The sequence below is a fragment of the Seriola lalandi genome, unplaced genomic scaffold, assembly GCF_002814215.2.
Source record: "Seriola lalandi dorsalis isolate HSWRI2012SDOR001 ecotype SW California unplaced genomic scaffold, Sedor1 jcf7180002054570, whole genome shotgun sequence".
Classification (NCBI taxonomy): Eukaryota; Metazoa; Chordata; class Actinopteri; order Carangiformes; family Carangidae; genus Seriola; species Seriola lalandi.
Genome location: NW_019525123.1, coordinates 4,672,548 through 4,691,347, shown reverse-complemented (window position 1 = coordinate 4,691,347; position 18,800 = coordinate 4,672,548). Strand labels below are relative to the sequence as shown.

Genomic DNA, 18,800 nt, shown 5'->3' with positions numbered 1-18,800 from the left:
AGAAACGGAAAGAAAAGGAGAAAGGGAAAAGAGAGGGATGGAGGAAGAGAGACAGAGGCGGGGGTTGGTAACCAGTCGCTAAGGGCCAAGCCAGTGAGTTGATTAGGTTCGGGGGAGAGAGAGAAGCTGCTGCGGCTTTCTTTGCGCACAGAGTATAAGTCCTTTATCATGGGGAGGCACCGGCGTGGCCCCGAGCTATTGCTGGCCTGAAGCAAAGTACCAGGGAGAAGGAAAAAAAGAGAGAGAAAAAAAGAAAGGAGAGGGGAGGTCTATCATCAAACTTCATAATAACGCTTGGGGTTTACCACAGCTGCGCAGTGACCCTTTTATTTTCCTGTGATGGAACAGATAGCTCACTATGAAATAGTGTGAAATTATCATGTCTATTAATTCAGTCAGACATCCACGGCTCTCCGCTGCTACCCCCCTATCCCCACCCCTCTCTCTGTCTTATTCCATCCGTTATCCGTGGAAATATGTGATTTCCTAGCAAATTCCCCATTTTACTAGAGTGATCTTTCATCGTTGAAAATAAGGCAAAGGGTGACATAGGGTGTTAAAGTGTACAGGACATAACATAGGCCGGAGTGCGCCTTAATTTACTTTATGCACTTGCAGGAGGAACCGTGTATTTCTCTAAAGTCATTACAGGAAAACAGATATTTTTTTGTTCCTTTATCGAATCACTTTTTGTCGCCTATTGAATAGAACTGCAAAACTTAGCACAGTGGGACAGGTGGATACGGGCTGTTTGTCCACCTGCTGTTATGCACCAACACAACATTTCTCCCCAAATAATTTCCCCAAATTTTAATATTCCATAAAATTAAAATTCACAAGTTTGGAATGTATTCTTTAAAAAATGCAATATTACCAGAAACGTAATCTTCAATAGCTTATTTGAAAAATTGATAATACTGATAATAATTATAATAATAATAATGATGATAATAATAATAATAATAATAATAATAATAATAATAATAACAATAATAACAATAATAACAATAATAACAATAATAATTGCTTACTTTAAACTGGTCCAAAAACTGCTTGAATTTTTAAGCAATATCTGTGGAGCTCATGTCATTTGTCACTTAATTTTTGTCATTTTCTAACATGTTACAGACATTTCTCTACAGTATTCATATTAACTTACAATCAGCCATGTCAGCTTTCTGGTTGGATGACAAAGCTGATTTTCCCTTCTTGACTGAATACGGCTTGGTTCTTGGAATCTGTGAAAAAAATGTCTGAAATACAGGGGGACTGACAAAAGGCAACCAAACGTCATTTTCATGTATAGTCATTGCTCACGCGACCGTTTTGCCAATAAAGGCGGCCAACTTGCTGCACTGTCAAGATTAAAGAATATGGTGCCCCAAATATGATGACCTGACAGCAACAACAACAAGAGGGGGAAATAAAAAAAACATTTTAAGGGATGTGGCTCTGTGCATATGAAGCGTGGGGGTCTGGTTTGATAAAAGGTCTGGGGTTTGATACAGAGAGGAAGAGAGAGAGAGTTGATTGAAATGGCGTGTGTCTGGCTGACGGGAGCCAGTGAGGGACAAAGCCCCTGCGAAGCCACGGCCACTCGAGCAATTATTCCTCCACGCTGCATTTGGATTAGTGCAATGGAAAGAAGCATATGTTTGGCCCGGGGCGACACTCCCCCCCTGGCTGACTGCAGAGGATGCAGGGAGAAGCAGAGAGAGAGAGGCAGAGAGAGAGAGAATGACTAAATCTGGAATATAAACTGCATTAACCGAGTGGAGAAACAATAACACAATTTTAATCCTCTCTTTTTTTCATATATTTGGAGATACACAAGCCCATGAAATTGTCAGACCTCAGTGCTTGATAGGTGACTGGTGGACAACAATGATTCCTGATAACACTCAAACATTGTTTATTGTTTATAAACGCAAAAAAATAAACTATAAAAATAACATAAAAACGTATTTTGACTTTAACTTGTATACAGGCTGTGTATAAGTGTGTGTTTGTGTGTGTGTGTGTGTGTGTGTGTGTGTGTGTGTGTGTGTGCGTGCGTGCGCGTGCGTGCGTGTGTGTGTGTGTGTGTGTGTGTTTGTGTGTGGCGCATGTGACGTGTTCTCCCGTGCAGATGTTGCTAAAGACTAATCAAAAACCTCTCATTTTTGTGAATGAACCATATTGCGGTCGAATTATCGAGCTCCAGTGCCTATCAGGAGTCCCTTTGTTTATTCAAAGTGACTTAATGTGTTCTAATCGATTACCTAATGTCTCAAGTAATCAAGGGCGATTTGGTGGAGTCATTGACCTCTCTTGGCTTCTGAGCTCTGGCTCGTAGAGTGGGCAAGGGGGCCCATAGAGGGGGTCAGCGCCAGGCAAGGGGCCAAAGCTCCAAATGACGGCTGATGTCAGAGTTGAGGACAATTAGCCATTTTGAGCTTCATTGCAAACTTTAAAGTAACATAATTTGATTGCACCAATAACCGTATCAAATGTCGTTTAGTGGAACCTCGTGTCTTGTCCAAGCCGCTTATTATTAAACCAGCAGATTGAAATTAGTAAAAGTATGGAAGTAGCTCAGATTGACAGCACTGCGTTTGAAGAAAACTCTGTCGATAAAGTGGCCATCTGTTTCCTATCACCTAGGACTTTGTCTCATCTAGTATTTCTAGAACATCAACATGTTTAGTCCATCAAATCTTTTATCAAAACATCTCCGCGCCATTAATAAGGTAAAACTTTCCAGCATTGTGTGGACACTAATCGGCTGCAAAGGTCGAGATTTTTTTCTTTTTCCAAAGTGCTGCGTAATAACTGATCACTTTCAAATAGTCACTCCAGTCTCCGTCACACACACATTCCAATTTTAAATGTTAGAAGCACAGCTGGGTTTAAATCAAATCAAATTCCACTCATATTAATATAACATATGTAGTAATGCAGAGAAAAAAATCTGGGCCTTGTGGGTCGGTGCCCTATATCTTTCCATGCAGGCAAGCAGCTCCAAAGCATTGCCTCAAAGCATTACAGTGCAGACTGTTGTAGTGATGGTGCTACATGGTAATTAGGCCATGCAGACACTCCTTTCACCAAGCAGTGATCTCAGCAGCATCAACTAAATACTCCCTGACCACAAACATGACTGCTAGCGTGTAATGTGGATGGGGCACAATTGTACAGAACTGATGAGCGCGGCGTTAATGTGCAGCTGGTTGTAGATAAAAAGTTGCGTTATAGGCTATGACCGACAGACACTGTTCAGTAGAAAGCGACTAGCATGAAAAATAAATATGTTTGGAGTAGGCCATTAGCACACAAACATTAATTTATCCTTTAAAGTAATTCACAAAAACACAGAGCATCTAATTTATTTAAATTAAATTATTTGATGCAGCAGCTTTGGATTTAAAGTAAGATGGTGTGCGCATACATAGCTTTGTCCACAGAGATGGTGTAACTGTGTCTGTCTGTGCTTGTCCTTTGATTACATATCTGCAACAGAGAGCCAGCCCACTGAACCTGTCTTTACCAGCAGAAAACATACGCCATTAAATAAAGATATAAAATAGATAGAAAGAAAACTCCACCATCTGCCTGCAAAAGACGCTTAATCAGACGGTATCGCTTTAACCCCTTGTATACATTTTATTTCCTATATTCTCCAGAATATTTGATAACAGGCCTCACACCTATTAATTACTATATGGAAACCAGATGTAATTGGTTTAGTTGAGAGAAGCAGCAGTTATGGATTGAATTAACCAAATTCAGCTGGGTATTTCTGACTGCTCTTCAAATTTCAGACCTTGTTTTTTTTTCTTTTCTTTTTTTTCTTTTTTTCTGGCAAATGACTTTCGCCGTGAGGCATTCTGGGAAACTAGCTGTACCTGTTTAAGATCAAATTAGGGTAAAAATACAATTTTGTATTAAAAGTGTATGCAAATTATAGGCTAGTATCGGTGCAAACAAATGACAGACAATGGGATTTGGAGTTTCTTTAACACAATTCTATTACACATAGAGACACAATTATAGGCCTTGGGATGCTCCTCATCTTATACTAATAATACGCACAAATATCCACCATTGTTAGAGATACCACTATTTCTAATGCGTTCGTTTCACCCTCAAAAACCTGTTTTCATTCAACCAAACCCCGATAAATTTATTAAATAACATTAGCATTAATGACACACGTGAGGGGCTTCCCTTTTCCGCTAATACCAATGAATGCTGTTTTAATACGATTGTTTTCCCTTAAAGTGACTATTTATGATATTCCCCCCTCACATCCACCACAGCAGGAGCAGCCGGGTAGTCTCTCCCCTTTATGAGTGAGCTATTGTGCCTGAGGACAGGATCCCACACACAATCTGAGGACTGAGCCAACAAAAACAGGGCCTGACAGACAATGCTTCGCTTCACCTGCTCCAGCACTCTGCATCGCAATTATGCCAAGGACATGTACAGTTAGGTTTCATTCACCCTCCTGCAAAACAACTGCCTCAGAATTAAACCAGGGCCCGAAAATCATGCAGATGATAAATATGGGTGAGGACACTGGAGAGAGAGAGAGACGGGGGGTGATTTCGCCCAGTGCTCTATCTCCCACTGTTACAGTATTTTAAAGTGCATGGTTACCAGAGAGTGAAATAGGAAAAGTAAGAAACAATACCAAGATGCATATATCACTGGACTGATTCATGCTCCAGATGAGATTGATTTGGAGCTATAGGTGCCACGCCATCAATATACAATCAAACTCAGCTCAAATGTTATGCAACGGTCTACTCTCTGCAGCAGCTCTGCACGCAAAATAAAGCAAAGGCCACTATCAGATTTGCCATCACAGCCAACGAAGTAGCCACATTTATAGTCACCCAGCCAAACAACGCAAACGTACTAAATAGCAGTTAGAGAGGGAGATTCGTTATGATTATATCACAAAATATCCATACAAATCCAGCATACTGAGCACTGATTGTTCATTGATTACACTGAGAGGCAAACAACATAGCCCTAACAAATATTTGATGCATGTCTTTGAATAAGACTCCAGCACAGAATAAACGGGGGAGAGCCAAATATAGCCTATAACAACCAAACATTGCACACCAGGCCTATATACATCTCAGAGGGTTTTAGCTGGAGGGGTGGTGCTGCACACTTCAAACGCGAATATATCCATTGTTGTGAGCCATTTGGCCTGCATAAGATCCTGTGCTCTGAACTAGGGAGTTTAAAGTAAGATTTTTTTTATTATACTTGAGGGAAACAATGAGTTCAGCTGCTTATTGCAAGGAGCAATCGTCAGGGGAGACTTAAGCTCAATTACTGTAGCCGTTCAGAATGGAAAAAAAAAAACCAAGACAAAAAAAAAAAAGAAAACAGAAAGAAAAAGCACCCAGGCTATCAAGCAGTGAATAAAAAATTAAAAGATATGAATAAAAATCGAGATGAAGCGTATCAAATATTTATTTTTTTTCAGGGCAACAAAGGACTATAATACATTGACAGGCATGGGAACTATTGCCAGCACATGTCTATACAATACAGCTAAAACCGCCTCCAATTTTGGACATTATCGGACATAACAACATATCAGGTGGTCCCAAAAATGTTTTTTGAATGTCTTCCAACATTTAAAAAAAGACAATATTCCATTTATTGCTTTTATGGTGCTTCAAGGAGAGAACAAGGGGTGAAACGTATTCTGATTGGCACAACACATAAAAGCTTGTATAAAAAAGAAAATAGAAACACACAAAAAAACAGTTCTCCTCCGGGTCTCACTTATGCTCTGTCTCAAATTAAAAACTGAAAAATATGATATATAGAGAGAGAAATGGAAGTTTATTTCTATTAAATTTGTTCACTTGCTTCAATGTCGCCTCAACATGCTACAAGAGGGCTGAATTGAAATATCCCAGAGAAATAAAAATACCCCAAACTTCTGTTTTCTAAAAACCATAAAATCACATGAAGAACTAACCGAATATTCAAACCCACTAAAACAGGAGGCACCAGATAAATAAAAAAAGAAGTTTCAACAGACGCACCATATTTACAATTCCCATTAAATTACACATAAATAAATATATACATACATGAACACTGATTCCCTTATATAACCGTGAATCGTGTTGAAATTCAAAAAGTTCAAGTTGGTCGCTTGGAGAGAGAGTGAGAGTCTACAACTGAAGTCATGACAGGGAGCTCTGTGGAATTTCTCTTTGTTTTCAAGTTTATTATTCACAATACTGATAAGAATTCATCCTCTTTTCGCTTCGTTTTTGTCACAATCGTAAAATTGAGATATAGAGGGGTCGCTGGATTTCAGTCCATTCGTTGCAGCTCATAAAAAGGGGAGTACATAAAAAGTCCTCTGGCTGAGGCAGTACACCTTTTCCTCCTCGCCCTGGAGCTGTTCCTCTGCAACCTTTTTCTTTTCTTTTCTCTTTTTTAAATAACATTTCATGTGGTTCAGGTGTTGGAAGAAGAAAATACTTGCGTCATTTCCTCATGAATCCAAAGTGGGATGTAAAAACAAAAACATGTAAAACCACGCAAGATCAGGAAGTGGCACGATTAACTTTATCAATAGTATTTATAAGGTATTTATAATATTTATATTGGATGAGTGGGGCCGGGGCGAGGCGCAGGGGTGTGGGTCGGTGTAGAAGAAGGGCGCTGGGATGTGGCCCTCACTGAAGGCGGGATGGAAACATCACTTTCTGTGTTTCTCGTCTTTGTCTCCGCCTTTAGTGCCGTTATCTGAGTGACTGTTAGGGTTGTTGTTGAGGTACATTTTGTCCATGGCTTTGATAGCCTCGGTAAGATAGTTCTGCAGAGCCGTGATGGCCGCGCACAGTGCCGGGGTCCCAAAACCGTGCGAGATTAGACTGAAGTGGGTCAAGCAGCTCTGGATTCCCGGTTCAAGAATGGGCTGCGGCCGTGAGTTTCCCAGCGGCGAGCGGTCCTGGGACAGCAGGTCTGTGAACTCTTTACAGACTTGCCTAAAACAAAGAGAGTACCGTGTTAATGAGTATCAGAAACCCCTGCATGTAATTTTACTATCCAGATTAAAATAAATCAAAGTGGACACACAACAAACGTTGCCATTTTCAAATCAGTGGGTCCTGCAGGAGTGGGCAAGTGAAGAGTGACCAGCTACTGTGTAGAGATAAGCCCCCCTCTTTAAAAATCAGCGTATTTCAATCATTTTAAAAACATCCATTAGTGTAATGAAACTGTGGCTCTTTGATTCTTGAAATTAAAACTTCGGTAAAGAAAATACCCTGGAGCAACAAACAGGTGGAAATTAATCTATCAGATCAGTGGCAGGATATTTTACTTTTATTTAGAAAAATTAAATTTTAAGAGAAAACATGAGTCTAAATGACTTGTTGATATGAGGCGAACATTTTTTTTCAGTGTAACTTTGAACTTAACAACCAACATCAAAAATATAATCAGAAAAAAACATGAATTCATGTTTTTATTCTTTCAAAAGACACATTTCCTTTCTAAACTATATTCAGCAGCCTACTCTGTGAGTATATGGAAAATAGATTGATAACGTATAGAAAATTGCAGCGCTTGTTTACTCTTCATTTCATGGTATATTGGTATCTTAATAACACTCAAAAGCCTATAATAAGCGGTTATAGCTAACAGCTGTTTGATAATAGCGGCACATCATTAATATTAGATGTTGGCCCCCTGCTTTTCTATGCCTTGTAAGGATTCCCATGTTTCAGTTAACGCATAGCAAAAATAACCAATGGTAGCGAGAACCAGCTATCTGTCAGTGTCAGTGAAATATCAGAGCAAACAAAATGCTGCTGTGTGTGTGGATGACGGAAAAGGCCCAGTCAACACGCCAGCACCTCTATATTTAACTGCGCTAAAAGTAGTTGAATCATAATTGATAAATATATATATATATATATGTCGTTTAAGTATAAATAAAATAAGTGTCTCAATGAAATCCATAATTAACAGAGATGTCAAGTAGACTACAGTTCGAAAGTGTGAGGCTAAAAACGTGTGTTAATTAAATTTAGGTTAGCCAGTAATGTTAGTAGGCTGATGTGGACATGAAGAAAAGTGGACAAGATATTGTAACGTGATTACAAATTTGGCATAGCGTTTAAAAAATTATATTTGTTAAAAACAAAACTACAATTTCAATTAGCTATCTGCGTGTGTGCGTGTGTGTGCGTATGTGCGTGCGTGCGTGCGTGCGTGCGTGCGTGCGTGTGTGTGTGTGTGTGTGTGTGTGTGTGTGTGTGTGTGTGTGTGTGTTTGTGTGTGTGAGTGTGTGCGTGTTGTGTGTAAGCTGTCAAGTAAACAGACACACACTGGCACAGACTGGGATGCATTCGATGTGACACAGTGAAATGTGATAATAGCACTTACTTCGTGGCCAATAGCATGTTTTTTCTTTGGACTTGTTCGTTTGGGTCGGAATGCTGACGGTTTACATATTCAGCTACTGCCTTGGCTGGAAACTCAGTCTCGCATACATAACCAAAATCCCTGGCAAGATGTACCGCTTCGCCTGAGAAAGAAAAAAATGAGATTGAATGTGTTTGCTTATTAAATATGGTTTCATCAAATTCAGAGCAGTTCACACTCCGTGCTTTGGACTAACACATGATTAATCTGATCTGAGCACAGCGTCCACTCTGTTTATGCGTTCAGACAGCAGGGTTATGGCACCTGTGCCTCCCTAACAACATTAATGACGATGAGAACAATAACAGCCCAGAAATAATAATAAAACAGCCCTGCGAGCTGTCAATACACATCAAGCTCTCCCCTCCACACTGAGAGAACGGTTTAATATGGAAGAGAAACAATAAGTGGATATGAAATATAGACGCAGCATCATGCTTAACACCATGTCATTGATTACCAATGCCTGCACGTTATTGAAAGTCCAGCAGATCACAGAGGCATGGGGAGGCAATTTTGAAGAGCTATGTCTAAATCTTGCTTTCCTTTTTTTACATAGATCAGCTATGAGAACTGCAGGTTTCATTCTGTCCAGGTTGGATTGGGAAAGAAATGCAGGGGAAGGGGGTCATGTAGGTGAGGGATGAAACTTAGTTGTGATTGGCCTGAGAGATCAATCCCAGAACAGGCTCTCAAGCTCACCCTGAACTACAGACAGGTGAGGAGACTGATGGGCCGGTAAAAACTTCACGACTTCTTTTTTTTTTTTTGACGGTCCACTGATGCTGCCTCCGATGGTCAGTCCGACACTGGTCTGAGTCTGAGCTCGCAGAATTTTTTTTTCTAACTCTTTGGTTTTAATTTCCTGAAGCAGTTGAGTTTGACTGCGGGGCTTCCTGTACATAAGCCTCTGCTCTGGAAGAAGGCATGCGCCAATTAGCATCAAAGCTCAAGTCCAGTAAACTCGTTTCCATAAAATGGAGGGGACCATAAAGAATGACAGCTCTTCAGAAAATGCAGTGTCTCTTCACTAAATGACCGACTGCTTTCACCCTCTCTGCCACCAGCCCCCTTATTACTCAGAATCATACATTTCTCCAGGCTCATTAAAATACAGCACCAAATTTCTACGAAGCACAATGAATATTGCATTCGGTCCTCCTCTGTAATAATGATTAACAGGGACCAATGAACCATCGCAGGCTTTCACCTTTGGAAACCCAAGGCACACCAAATACCACTGCACTGAATAATAAGGTTCAACTGCAAGCAAAATGGATTTATCCAGTCGGGGGAAAAGGCATCTTTTCAGCACCATAACTGACTAATTTATTCTTTAATAGGCCCAAAACATATAGCTCCCAATAGGTCAGCGCCATTCCATTTGCATGCAACAAAAATCTCTACTGGAAACCAAAGCACGGGAAGCTATTAACGAAAGAATTAAGTCACCATTAAAAATCAGCCCCTGCGCTGCCATATCCAGGCTGTATTAATGTTCGAAACAATGCAGGGTTAATAAATCAATCGACTTCTCATCCGTGAGGTGAAACAGCTCAGCGGTGCCCAATAAACAAGCCGCACTCAATAATTAACTGGACTTCAACACAAACTCATCCAGCGTATAAACTAGGCCAGTCGCGGACCTGCAAGTGTGCTCCTGAAAGCGAAGGCCAATGCTGCAAAGCCACTAGAATTACCAGCACCAGTCTCTCTCTCTCTCTCTCTCTCTCTCTCTCTCTCTCTCTCTCTCTCTCTCTCTCTCTCTCTCTCTCCACGTACACACTCACAGACACACACACAGACACACACACACACATCCTTCATGGTTTATTACTTGCGAGGCAAAGTCGGTCCACATTACACGGATGAGCGCATATGCTGATTTCAAACACAGAGAAAGAAGAGAGAAAAAAAATCCCAGTTTGCAAGCACCTGATATCGCGCGAGCAACAAAACTGGGAACGTGATTTACGATACCGACTTACCCTCGACTAGTGACGTCAGCAAGGTGACGTTGGCTGCCTTACGTCTGCCCGCAGGTAGATTCAAGCCGATTTTATCCAGCTTCTCCCTTAAGGATCTTCCTCCGTTCTTAGACTTGGCCCTGTGACAGTGAAACAAAGCAGAAATTCATTGTAGTGTTGCTCATGTGGGGAACTTTCTCTGAGAGGGCTAATATTTGAGGAAGAATAGTTTTTCTTTGAAACGGACATAAAGATGCTGTATGGCTATGTAAATATCTGAAATATATCATATTTTAGTGGTGAATTTAGGGATAGACAAAATGTGGTTTACAAGCAGAAAGTCACTTCTTTATTGTCTGATATTTTTAATGAGTAGGCCTATGCTCTATCACTTTCACACTATACACATTCTATGATGCATATATTTGATATTTTGATTATATAAACATATGAATGTGATTCAGCTCTTTTTCCCTAATGAAACCGTGACTGGACCAAATTGTGGCGGGCTCTATCCTCCGCTACATCCCCGATACAAACTATAACTAATACTAAAAGAGCCCCAGCCTTTTCACTAGCAGACAAATACTGTACAAAATGAATAAATAAAACCCTACTTAACAGGCAGGCTGCGTGTCTGCAGCACTTCAGTAGACAGTTCACTAGAGACCAATGTTTTCATGTGTAATGCCTTCACTGGGCCTATAGTGCTGAGGTTGAAACAGACTAGGCCTACATTAATTTAGAGAGAGAGAGAGAGAGAGAGAGAGAGAGAAAAGAGGGGAGAGAGAGAGAGAGAGAGGAAGAGCGAGAGAGAGGGATCCAGTGCGCCAGGGAAGTTAATATGGAATTTAACAGACCCCTCCTGCTTTAAATGCAGGAGCTAGGTGTCATGGTTGGTCGATTTTAATTATTCTTGGTACAGAGGAGAGAGAGAGGGGGAGAGCAAGAGAGGAAGAGAGCAATGCATGCTCAAAGAGAGAATGGATTGGAGTAGAGTGAGAGAGTTCATACACACGCACACAGACACAAACACACACAGAGGCATATAGAGAGGAGATTTTTGCAGCCTTCCAGTTTCAGACTCACCTCCTCAGCACCCCGCCCAGCAGAGAGGCGTTGAGGCATTCTGGCGGCGAGAGGCGTCTCTGCACCTCAGCCACCGTAACTTTGTACTTTGATGTGGAGCTGAGGAGAGAAAGGCGACCCGGAACTGAGCAGAACACCTCATTGGGGTTTACCACTCCTCCGAAAAGACCGTCCTTATTTACGGGGATGGCGGAAACATTGTTGTTCTTGGATAAAGACACTGGACCTAGCCAGGGAGAGAGAGGGTGGGTGGAGGGGAGGAGGGGGAGAAAGAGAGGATAGGGATGGTGGGATGGAGAGAGGGAGGGAGGTGGGTGGTTGGGGTGAGAGAGAGAGAGACCGTGCTCAGTGAATTTCATGCAATGCAGAGCCTTAACTAAATGAGAAGGGGGGATTTAGGCCCCGGACTTAGAGTTTAGCACCACGTGTACACTTTCAGCAACAAGGACATGCAGTAAAAACGACTAATACAGCCTAAGAAACAAAATCTAATAATAGTAATAATATTAATAATAATAATACAGATAATAATAATAATAATAATAGTCCCATAATAATGTCTGTGTGGATAGAATCATCAGCATCAGGACTATGAGGCAGCATAGTTCTAGACTAGACTATTTCCATTCATCTGTTCTTTATCTAAGAAATACCGGACAGTGTTTTTCTCTCTAGATCTCAGCAGCAGACAGTCAGAACCTTTAGTAGCTGTGCGCTCCTCTTAAACAGCCTATTTTTTACGATCGCCTCACCATCTATTGACTCAACCGAAAGATTTGGTAAAGTCCACCCATTCTGACACACAGTATCTTCGGTATCGAGCAAAACACCGTCGCCCGTGTGTGATTTCACACTGAGGGGGTGGGGGCTCCGCACTACTGGGCTTTACACCGTTTTGGTGTGCAGTAACAAAGGGGACTGTGCGTCTTTGGATAGATCACTTGTGACATTAATGGCTCAGGGGAGCCTAATAGAGACAATAGGAGTTAAACGAACTCTTGAGATTACTAATATAAGAAGCCAATTATCATGTTGATGCGTAGATAGACAGACTCGAAAAAGGAAGAATGGAAAAAAGACGGAATTAAAGACCAAAAAGGAAAGGAAAGTCGCTCCATATCTGATCCAGTGAGCTCTAATTTGACCTGACAAAACGCTTTTAAACTTGACCATGAAAAAGGCCTCTTCGTGTTGTATCATTATCATAGAAATCTTTGACAGCAAACAAGTAAAAAAATATTGAAACAGTATAAACCATCAGCCTCCATCAAAGTACACCTAAATTACATTCGGAGATATTAAAAAAGCAGTAAGTGATTTTTCCAGGCCGAATTCTGATTCCTTCTCTAAATGACAGACTATCATCCTGAAAACACCAGGCATGTGCTCCATCCAGCGGTACCAACTTCCATTTTAGATTTGACCATGCAGCGTGATTGGAGCTATTGGCCTTCACCACCAAAGTGCCAGGATCGTCTATAGGGCCTGTATCTTTGACCATCAATACCACGGGCCCACAAAGCCCACCAGCTCTACTCATCTCCACGCTGCTCTGAAACGCTGACGGTAAATTCCATCAGCGAGAAAAAAGGTGCAGCCAGTTTGATGCACTTGGAAACCATGTAATGAAAAATAGGCTACTGCATATTAGGATCAGTCAGGCGTTACCGCATTGCATCGAGTTCTCTCCAGCAGAAATGGTGCGTGGTGTCTGTGTGTGTGTGCGTGTGTGTGTGTGAGTGTGTGTGTGTGTGTGTGTGTGTGTGTGTGTGTGCGCGCGCGCACGTGTGTGCAACCTAGTGGCGTGCAGCTTGCAGAAACATGCATGATATCTCGGAGGAAACTGCTTACCTTTTTTAATTACAGTCTGGTCGGGAATGTGAATTCCTTGATCCTCAACAGGCTATGACACAAATGCAAAAAAAAAAAATGGACAATTTTAGCACAAAGGCACAAAAATATCAGCCTCAGTCCTGTGTCAGTAAATATACCTCAGGATGAACAAAGCCTGACACAATCATCCAACATGGAGGCTCTCGAGGCCCATTCCTGTTATTATTGTCCACGAGTGTTTTCAGTTGGGTTACACTGATGATGATCACAAACTCAGACTTAAATAACGACTCTATGTCGCCCCATAATCCTGACCTAATTTCGCCCTCATATTGGCTCTACTCACAAGGAAACTTCTAATCTAGATTGGATAGTAATTACGGCAGTGGAGCCTATTAAAGGCCTATGAACTAATTAGAGGATTATTGGTGTTTGTTTCTGATTAAAAACGGGGAGAATACTCTCAATAAAAACGAAGGTTATTGACATTTTTAGCGCGTATTTATCATGCAACCTTAGTAATCGTAGCTGTTACCTAAACTCAATCCACCAAACTCAATTCTCTTGTTAGTGGGCATGCAATGTATCACACTGTATTGTTGCCAAAAAACGGCCAGCTTAATCTTTTTTTAAACTGAGAAATCAAATAAAGTCCAAGACACAAAGAAACCCCTATGGAAATACAGGTGTATTGTGTTTCTTTAAAAAAAATCTATTTCATTTAATTTGTTTTGAGTTATAATGCTGAACAAAACCACACGAATCTGGCAACGAACGGCATTTTAAAACGGTTTGCTGTCAAATCTCTATTTTTTTATATAAGATAAATCATGCAAAAAGGTGCTGGTATATTTAAAAAAATCTTAAAAACACTGAAAACATTTTTCATGGTAATTTTCCAAGTAGTAAAAAAACTGGCCGTAATAAGAGCTTCAGTGAGCCACCCGAACCTAACTGATTGAATGTGTGTCATCTATTAAACAACAGCAATAATAAGAAAGTTTTTCTAATGCTTAGATAATATTAATATGAATAGTAATTATGAAAGACAGGGTGTTTGTACAAATGGTCATAATTGAAAATAAAATTAACACCAACCCGTTGTTATTATTAATTATAATAATATTAATTTAAATTTGTAGTGGTGCCCAAGTGCACATAATATTAATATTGACAGCACTATTACACTTTTTTTTCATTTTTTAACTATGTGAACCCACAAAAAAGGGAAAGCCAGGTAAACGCTTTCTTACCTGAACGTCTTCTAAAGAGTGAGGTATTCCATGGATAGGGATAGAGTCCGACAGTCCCGTTTCGATGCCGTGGCCGGACGGTAGGAGCACTTCCCTGCGGTACTCCCGGCACAGCTGGTGAGGCAGACTGCGGTGCTGGTGCAGCAGGCCGCTCTCCTGACCCTGCCTCTGGCCCGGCCAGCCCGGGTGCTGCGGCTGCGGCTGGGCGTGCAGCGAGTTGAGGGAGTACGGGTCGTTGACGTGAGAGTAAGGGTCCTGAGACTGCGGGTAGATGGGCTGGTATGGTGGGGGGAAGTACGGGGGCTGGAAGTCCGAGTTCGGTGTGTGGGAGAGCGGAGGGGCGCTCGTGTAAGGACTCTGGCCCACGCTGCCCAGCTGAGGTAGCCTGGCTGTCCCATTGCTGGTGCCGTCGTGACGATCCTGGCAAGGGAGGACAGAGAAAAATGTTTTTTAGTATGAACACCTTTTAAAAAGACACAACATGAATGTGTGCATGTCCCTCTTTGTTTTAACTGCTGGATGGTCTGCGGTCTGATGTTCGGGCATTATCAAATATGGCCTGAGTAGATGACAGGAATTAGACCAAGTGTGAAAACAATAATTATTACAATTAGTCCTGAAATTACATTTAAACAAAAATACACCTATTCCATACATCGACTACAAGTCCACAAAGTTTTTGTAAATATAATGACAAGATAATAAATCGCCAGACGTTAATAGTAAAATGAAACATCGAAATTCCGGAGGTGAAATGCCCTCAAACAAATAAGCATGCCTCGTATTATTTCATAATTTCTCCACAATGTCCCACGGGTTTTTAGCATGCAAACTTTGCAAAACATTATTCAGCGGGAAAAAATATATTCTAACAAAATCTGATGTACAAACAAAACTCAAAATATCTGACACGGGGAGGTTCCAGCAACTTACCATCGCGGAAAAACTGTGCACTAACATCTGAAAGGATTTTAGTGCGACTCAACGAAAGAATAAACAGTTCAAAAACACTAAGAGTGTTTTGGGGAGGGGTGGGCGAAGGGAATAGCCAGCAAAACAAAAAAATATTTTGCCCCCGAAAAGACTTCTCTCCTGCAAGATCACGATGGCCCCGGCGATCAGATATGTGCCACAGTAGCAGGACGATAATCCATCAGAAAGAAACGGTTAGATCCCCGCTGCCCTTCATCTGGGTCTAAAAATGCTGATATTCGGCGATGCTGGTGGATTTGGGTCGAAAAGTTTCTCTGGATAAACCCTCTTTTCTCCTGGCTCTCCTGGCTTCTATCAAACTGCTGCCGTCCCCTGGCTTGAGCTCATATTAGCAAAATAGCCGCTTCTTCGTCTCCCTCTTGGACTCCTAATAGAACGCATTCATGACTATTAATATTACAGGAATACTTAATAATATGGAAAGAATGGTCGGAAATCGGGTGTGAAGCAGAGGACGCAACTCAAGGCAGGAGTCTGCGCTTAAATGACGTCCATTGAAAGGAGGAATCAGTATATCTAATCAGAGATGGAGAGAGAGAGAGAGAGAGGGAGGGAGAGAGAACGAGGGAGTGAGAGAGTGTGGAGGGAGTGGAGAGAGAGAGAGACAAAAAGAGGGATATTCACTCTCGTCTGACGAATCAGAGAGAGAGGAAGGAGGGGGGCATTTTAAAAGGGTCCCAGGGCCAAAGCGCAAAAGTGAAAGAAAGACAGGAATGACGAGAGGTGGACCACAGACAGGGAAAGAAGAAGGCAGGCAAGGGAACAATGTGCACCTCTGAACTGGGTGAAAATCCAGCAGACAACGCTATGGGCATTCTGTCCGGCTCATTTCTACCGCTCATGCCTTTGTTTTCCACCTCAGACTCCGACAGCGAGCTGTCCTCCATGGGGGCTCCTCTCTCTCCTCTGCCACCGCCGAATTAAGCCACCGGTTCCTCCTCGACTCCAAACTCAGAGACTAACCGACTAACTTTTAATTTTGACCCGGAAACACGGAGAAAAATTAATTCTCAAAGTCGGTCATGTAGGGCCGCCCGGATCCGACGCTCTAACCAACTTTTAAGTGCGGCTAAAACAGCTCCAACTCCCTCACTGCTTAATCACGCATTTTAAAATTACGAAACACCGGGTTGTGACCGGATTTCCACTGCAGATTTTATTTTATTTTATTTTATGCACCGATACAAGCGGAAAAAAACATTTACTACTAAATTGGTAAAATTGCCAGTGAGCGCGGAGTTGCTCAGCTTTTGTTTTCCTACTCTCGGCTGTCCCTACCGCAGGACGCGGGTGAAAACACGTCTGACTGGCTTCTCCACCCCGAAACAAGTCCCTGATATTACTGCCAAACTTCTTCTTTGCCCAGAACAACAATAACTCAGTGTATGCACTCCACACATACATGTACATAAAGCTGCATGCAAAAATCTAACGACTCAAACTGCACGGATGTTAAAAGTGAAGGGTAAATGTCCATGCATATTTAAGCCATAAATAAAGCAGACGGTGTCAGCGATTACTTCTGCCATTTAGTCTAAATATCTATTTTAATTAAATGCATGATAAGGGTAAATTATTATTTCAATGACTCCATGTGTCATTTAATATTTGTAGATTTATTTTAATGTGAATTTAAAGTCAAAATAAATAAATCATTGGTTGGGAATTTACTCATGCAAATAATATATTAAATACAGCTGCTCTTGCGACAAAACTTGTATTATCATCATTGTTATTATTATTATTATTATTGTTATTATTGTTATCATTATTATTATTATTATCATTACATTTCACTGGACATAAATAGACGAAAAAGAAGCTATGAAATTATTTAAAAAAACACATGGCTCTGTTCATCCCAAAGTTCAACTACATGTGTTCATTATCTGTCAAAAGGATGACATCTTTGCACCAAAACAATACAACGCATCTCCAAAATAATTATAATAGTAAACTTTAACAAAAAAATTAATTAAATAAGACAAATCAAAAAGGAGCCCCTTACCTCGCAATCTTCATATTTAATGTTATCAGTTAATTTCCAAAGCATTTTCATGGGTTGCTGAGGTGGATATTGAGTACAGGTATCGCCTTAGTCTTGTTTTCACTCAGTGAATTGTGCTCCCCGCTCAGAAAAACTACTTTTATTGAAGCTGTGGGCTGCTGTCTGTCTTGCGCTCTGAGGTCTCCCTCTAATGGTGGAAGTAAAGGGCTGGAGCAGCTCTGTAATAACACTGGCACAGGGCCTCATTAGCATATCAACAGCCGTTTGATTCCCCCCATCTGCTCACACAACACCAATGGACAGCGCACAGGTAAAAACTAAAGCAGCAAGACGCTACACATGCTTATTATTTCTACTGTTCAGTGAGGTGTGTGTGGTTGTGTGGTTGTTTAGAGGAGGGGTGGGTATTGTCATGCATGGGGACCTGCATGCACCTGGGACGGTTTCTACGATCATTTTGCATGTCTTTTTTAAAGAAAAGCACACGAGACTCCTGAAATCCTATTTCAAGGACAAAGTTAAATTTATATGCAAAAGGGAGCAGATGTCTGTTCCATGAAAAAACTTTTTGGCTGAAGTGCACTGACTCGTTCTTGTAAAACTAAGTGTCTTATTGATTAGTCTTCCAATGCCTGGTGTGAAAACAGTAAAACTATGCAAATACTACCCTGCCACACACCTTTTTTTTAACTCCCAAACTGTTATTTTAATCCCATTGAGAGTGGAGACCTTGAGAGGCTATTCTTTAAATGTTATGTTAAAAGGTGAGCCATTCGGAGCGGCTCTACAGGTCCATTGACTACATGTAAGGGCGCTGAGTTTGGGGGAACGTAAATAATTAACACAACAACATGGCCTTATTTCATTTGAATGAGCGGCTGGGGGGAACCTGGCTCTGCCCTGTCGCCGGCCAAGCCCTCACCCCAGCAGGTCGTGGGTCAGGAGACAGGTCGCCAGATCTTTAAGGCGTTGGCCCCTCTCGCTTAAAACCTGGATTACCATTTTTGGCGGAGTGCCTTTTTACGAGCAGTTGTCATTAATGATAATGGAGCGATGAAACTGGCTGTCAATGACAGCTATGCACGCGGGTTGTCTGTCTAGAAATGTGGCCTGTGTCTGTGCCTGTGATCGTTTTTTAAACGAGTGAAACTGAAGTGTGTTTTTGTTTCAGCAAAGATCTCAGGTCATCTTTTAAACCCC

General features: G+C 41.4%; 1 protein-coding gene across 4 annotated transcripts in view; it reads right to left on the bottom strand.

Annotated features, from left to right (window-relative positions):
- Nucleotides 1-5,456: 5,456 nt before the first annotated feature.
- Nucleotides 5,457-18,800, bottom strand: part of tfap2a (transcription factor AP-2 alpha) — a 14,100-nt gene continuing 756 nt past the window's right edge. Inside the window, exons 1-7 of one of the 4 annotated variants that reach the window (XM_023416887.2) lie at nt 17,601-17,765; nt 14,600-15,019; nt 13,365-13,416; nt 11,514-11,739; nt 10,446-10,564; nt 8,419-8,560; nt 5,457-7,013 (exon numbers count right to left, since the gene is read on the bottom strand). In XM_023416887.2, the coding sequence (XP_023272655.1) occupies nt 6,725-7,013; nt 8,419-8,560; nt 10,446-10,564; nt 11,514-11,739; nt 13,365-13,416; nt 14,600-15,019; nt 17,601-17,651 (1,299 nt within the window). In that variant the 5' untranslated portion in view covers nt 17,652-17,765 and the 3' untranslated portion in view covers nt 5,457-6,724. Of the gene's footprint in view, nt 7,014-8,418; nt 8,561-10,445; nt 10,565-11,513; nt 11,740-13,364; nt 13,417-14,599; nt 15,020-15,532; nt 16,170-16,365; nt 16,790-17,600; nt 17,766-18,800 lie in introns of those variants that run through there. The other 3 variants (XM_023416889.2, XM_023416888.2, XM_087176842.1) reach the window with 3 other exon arrangements.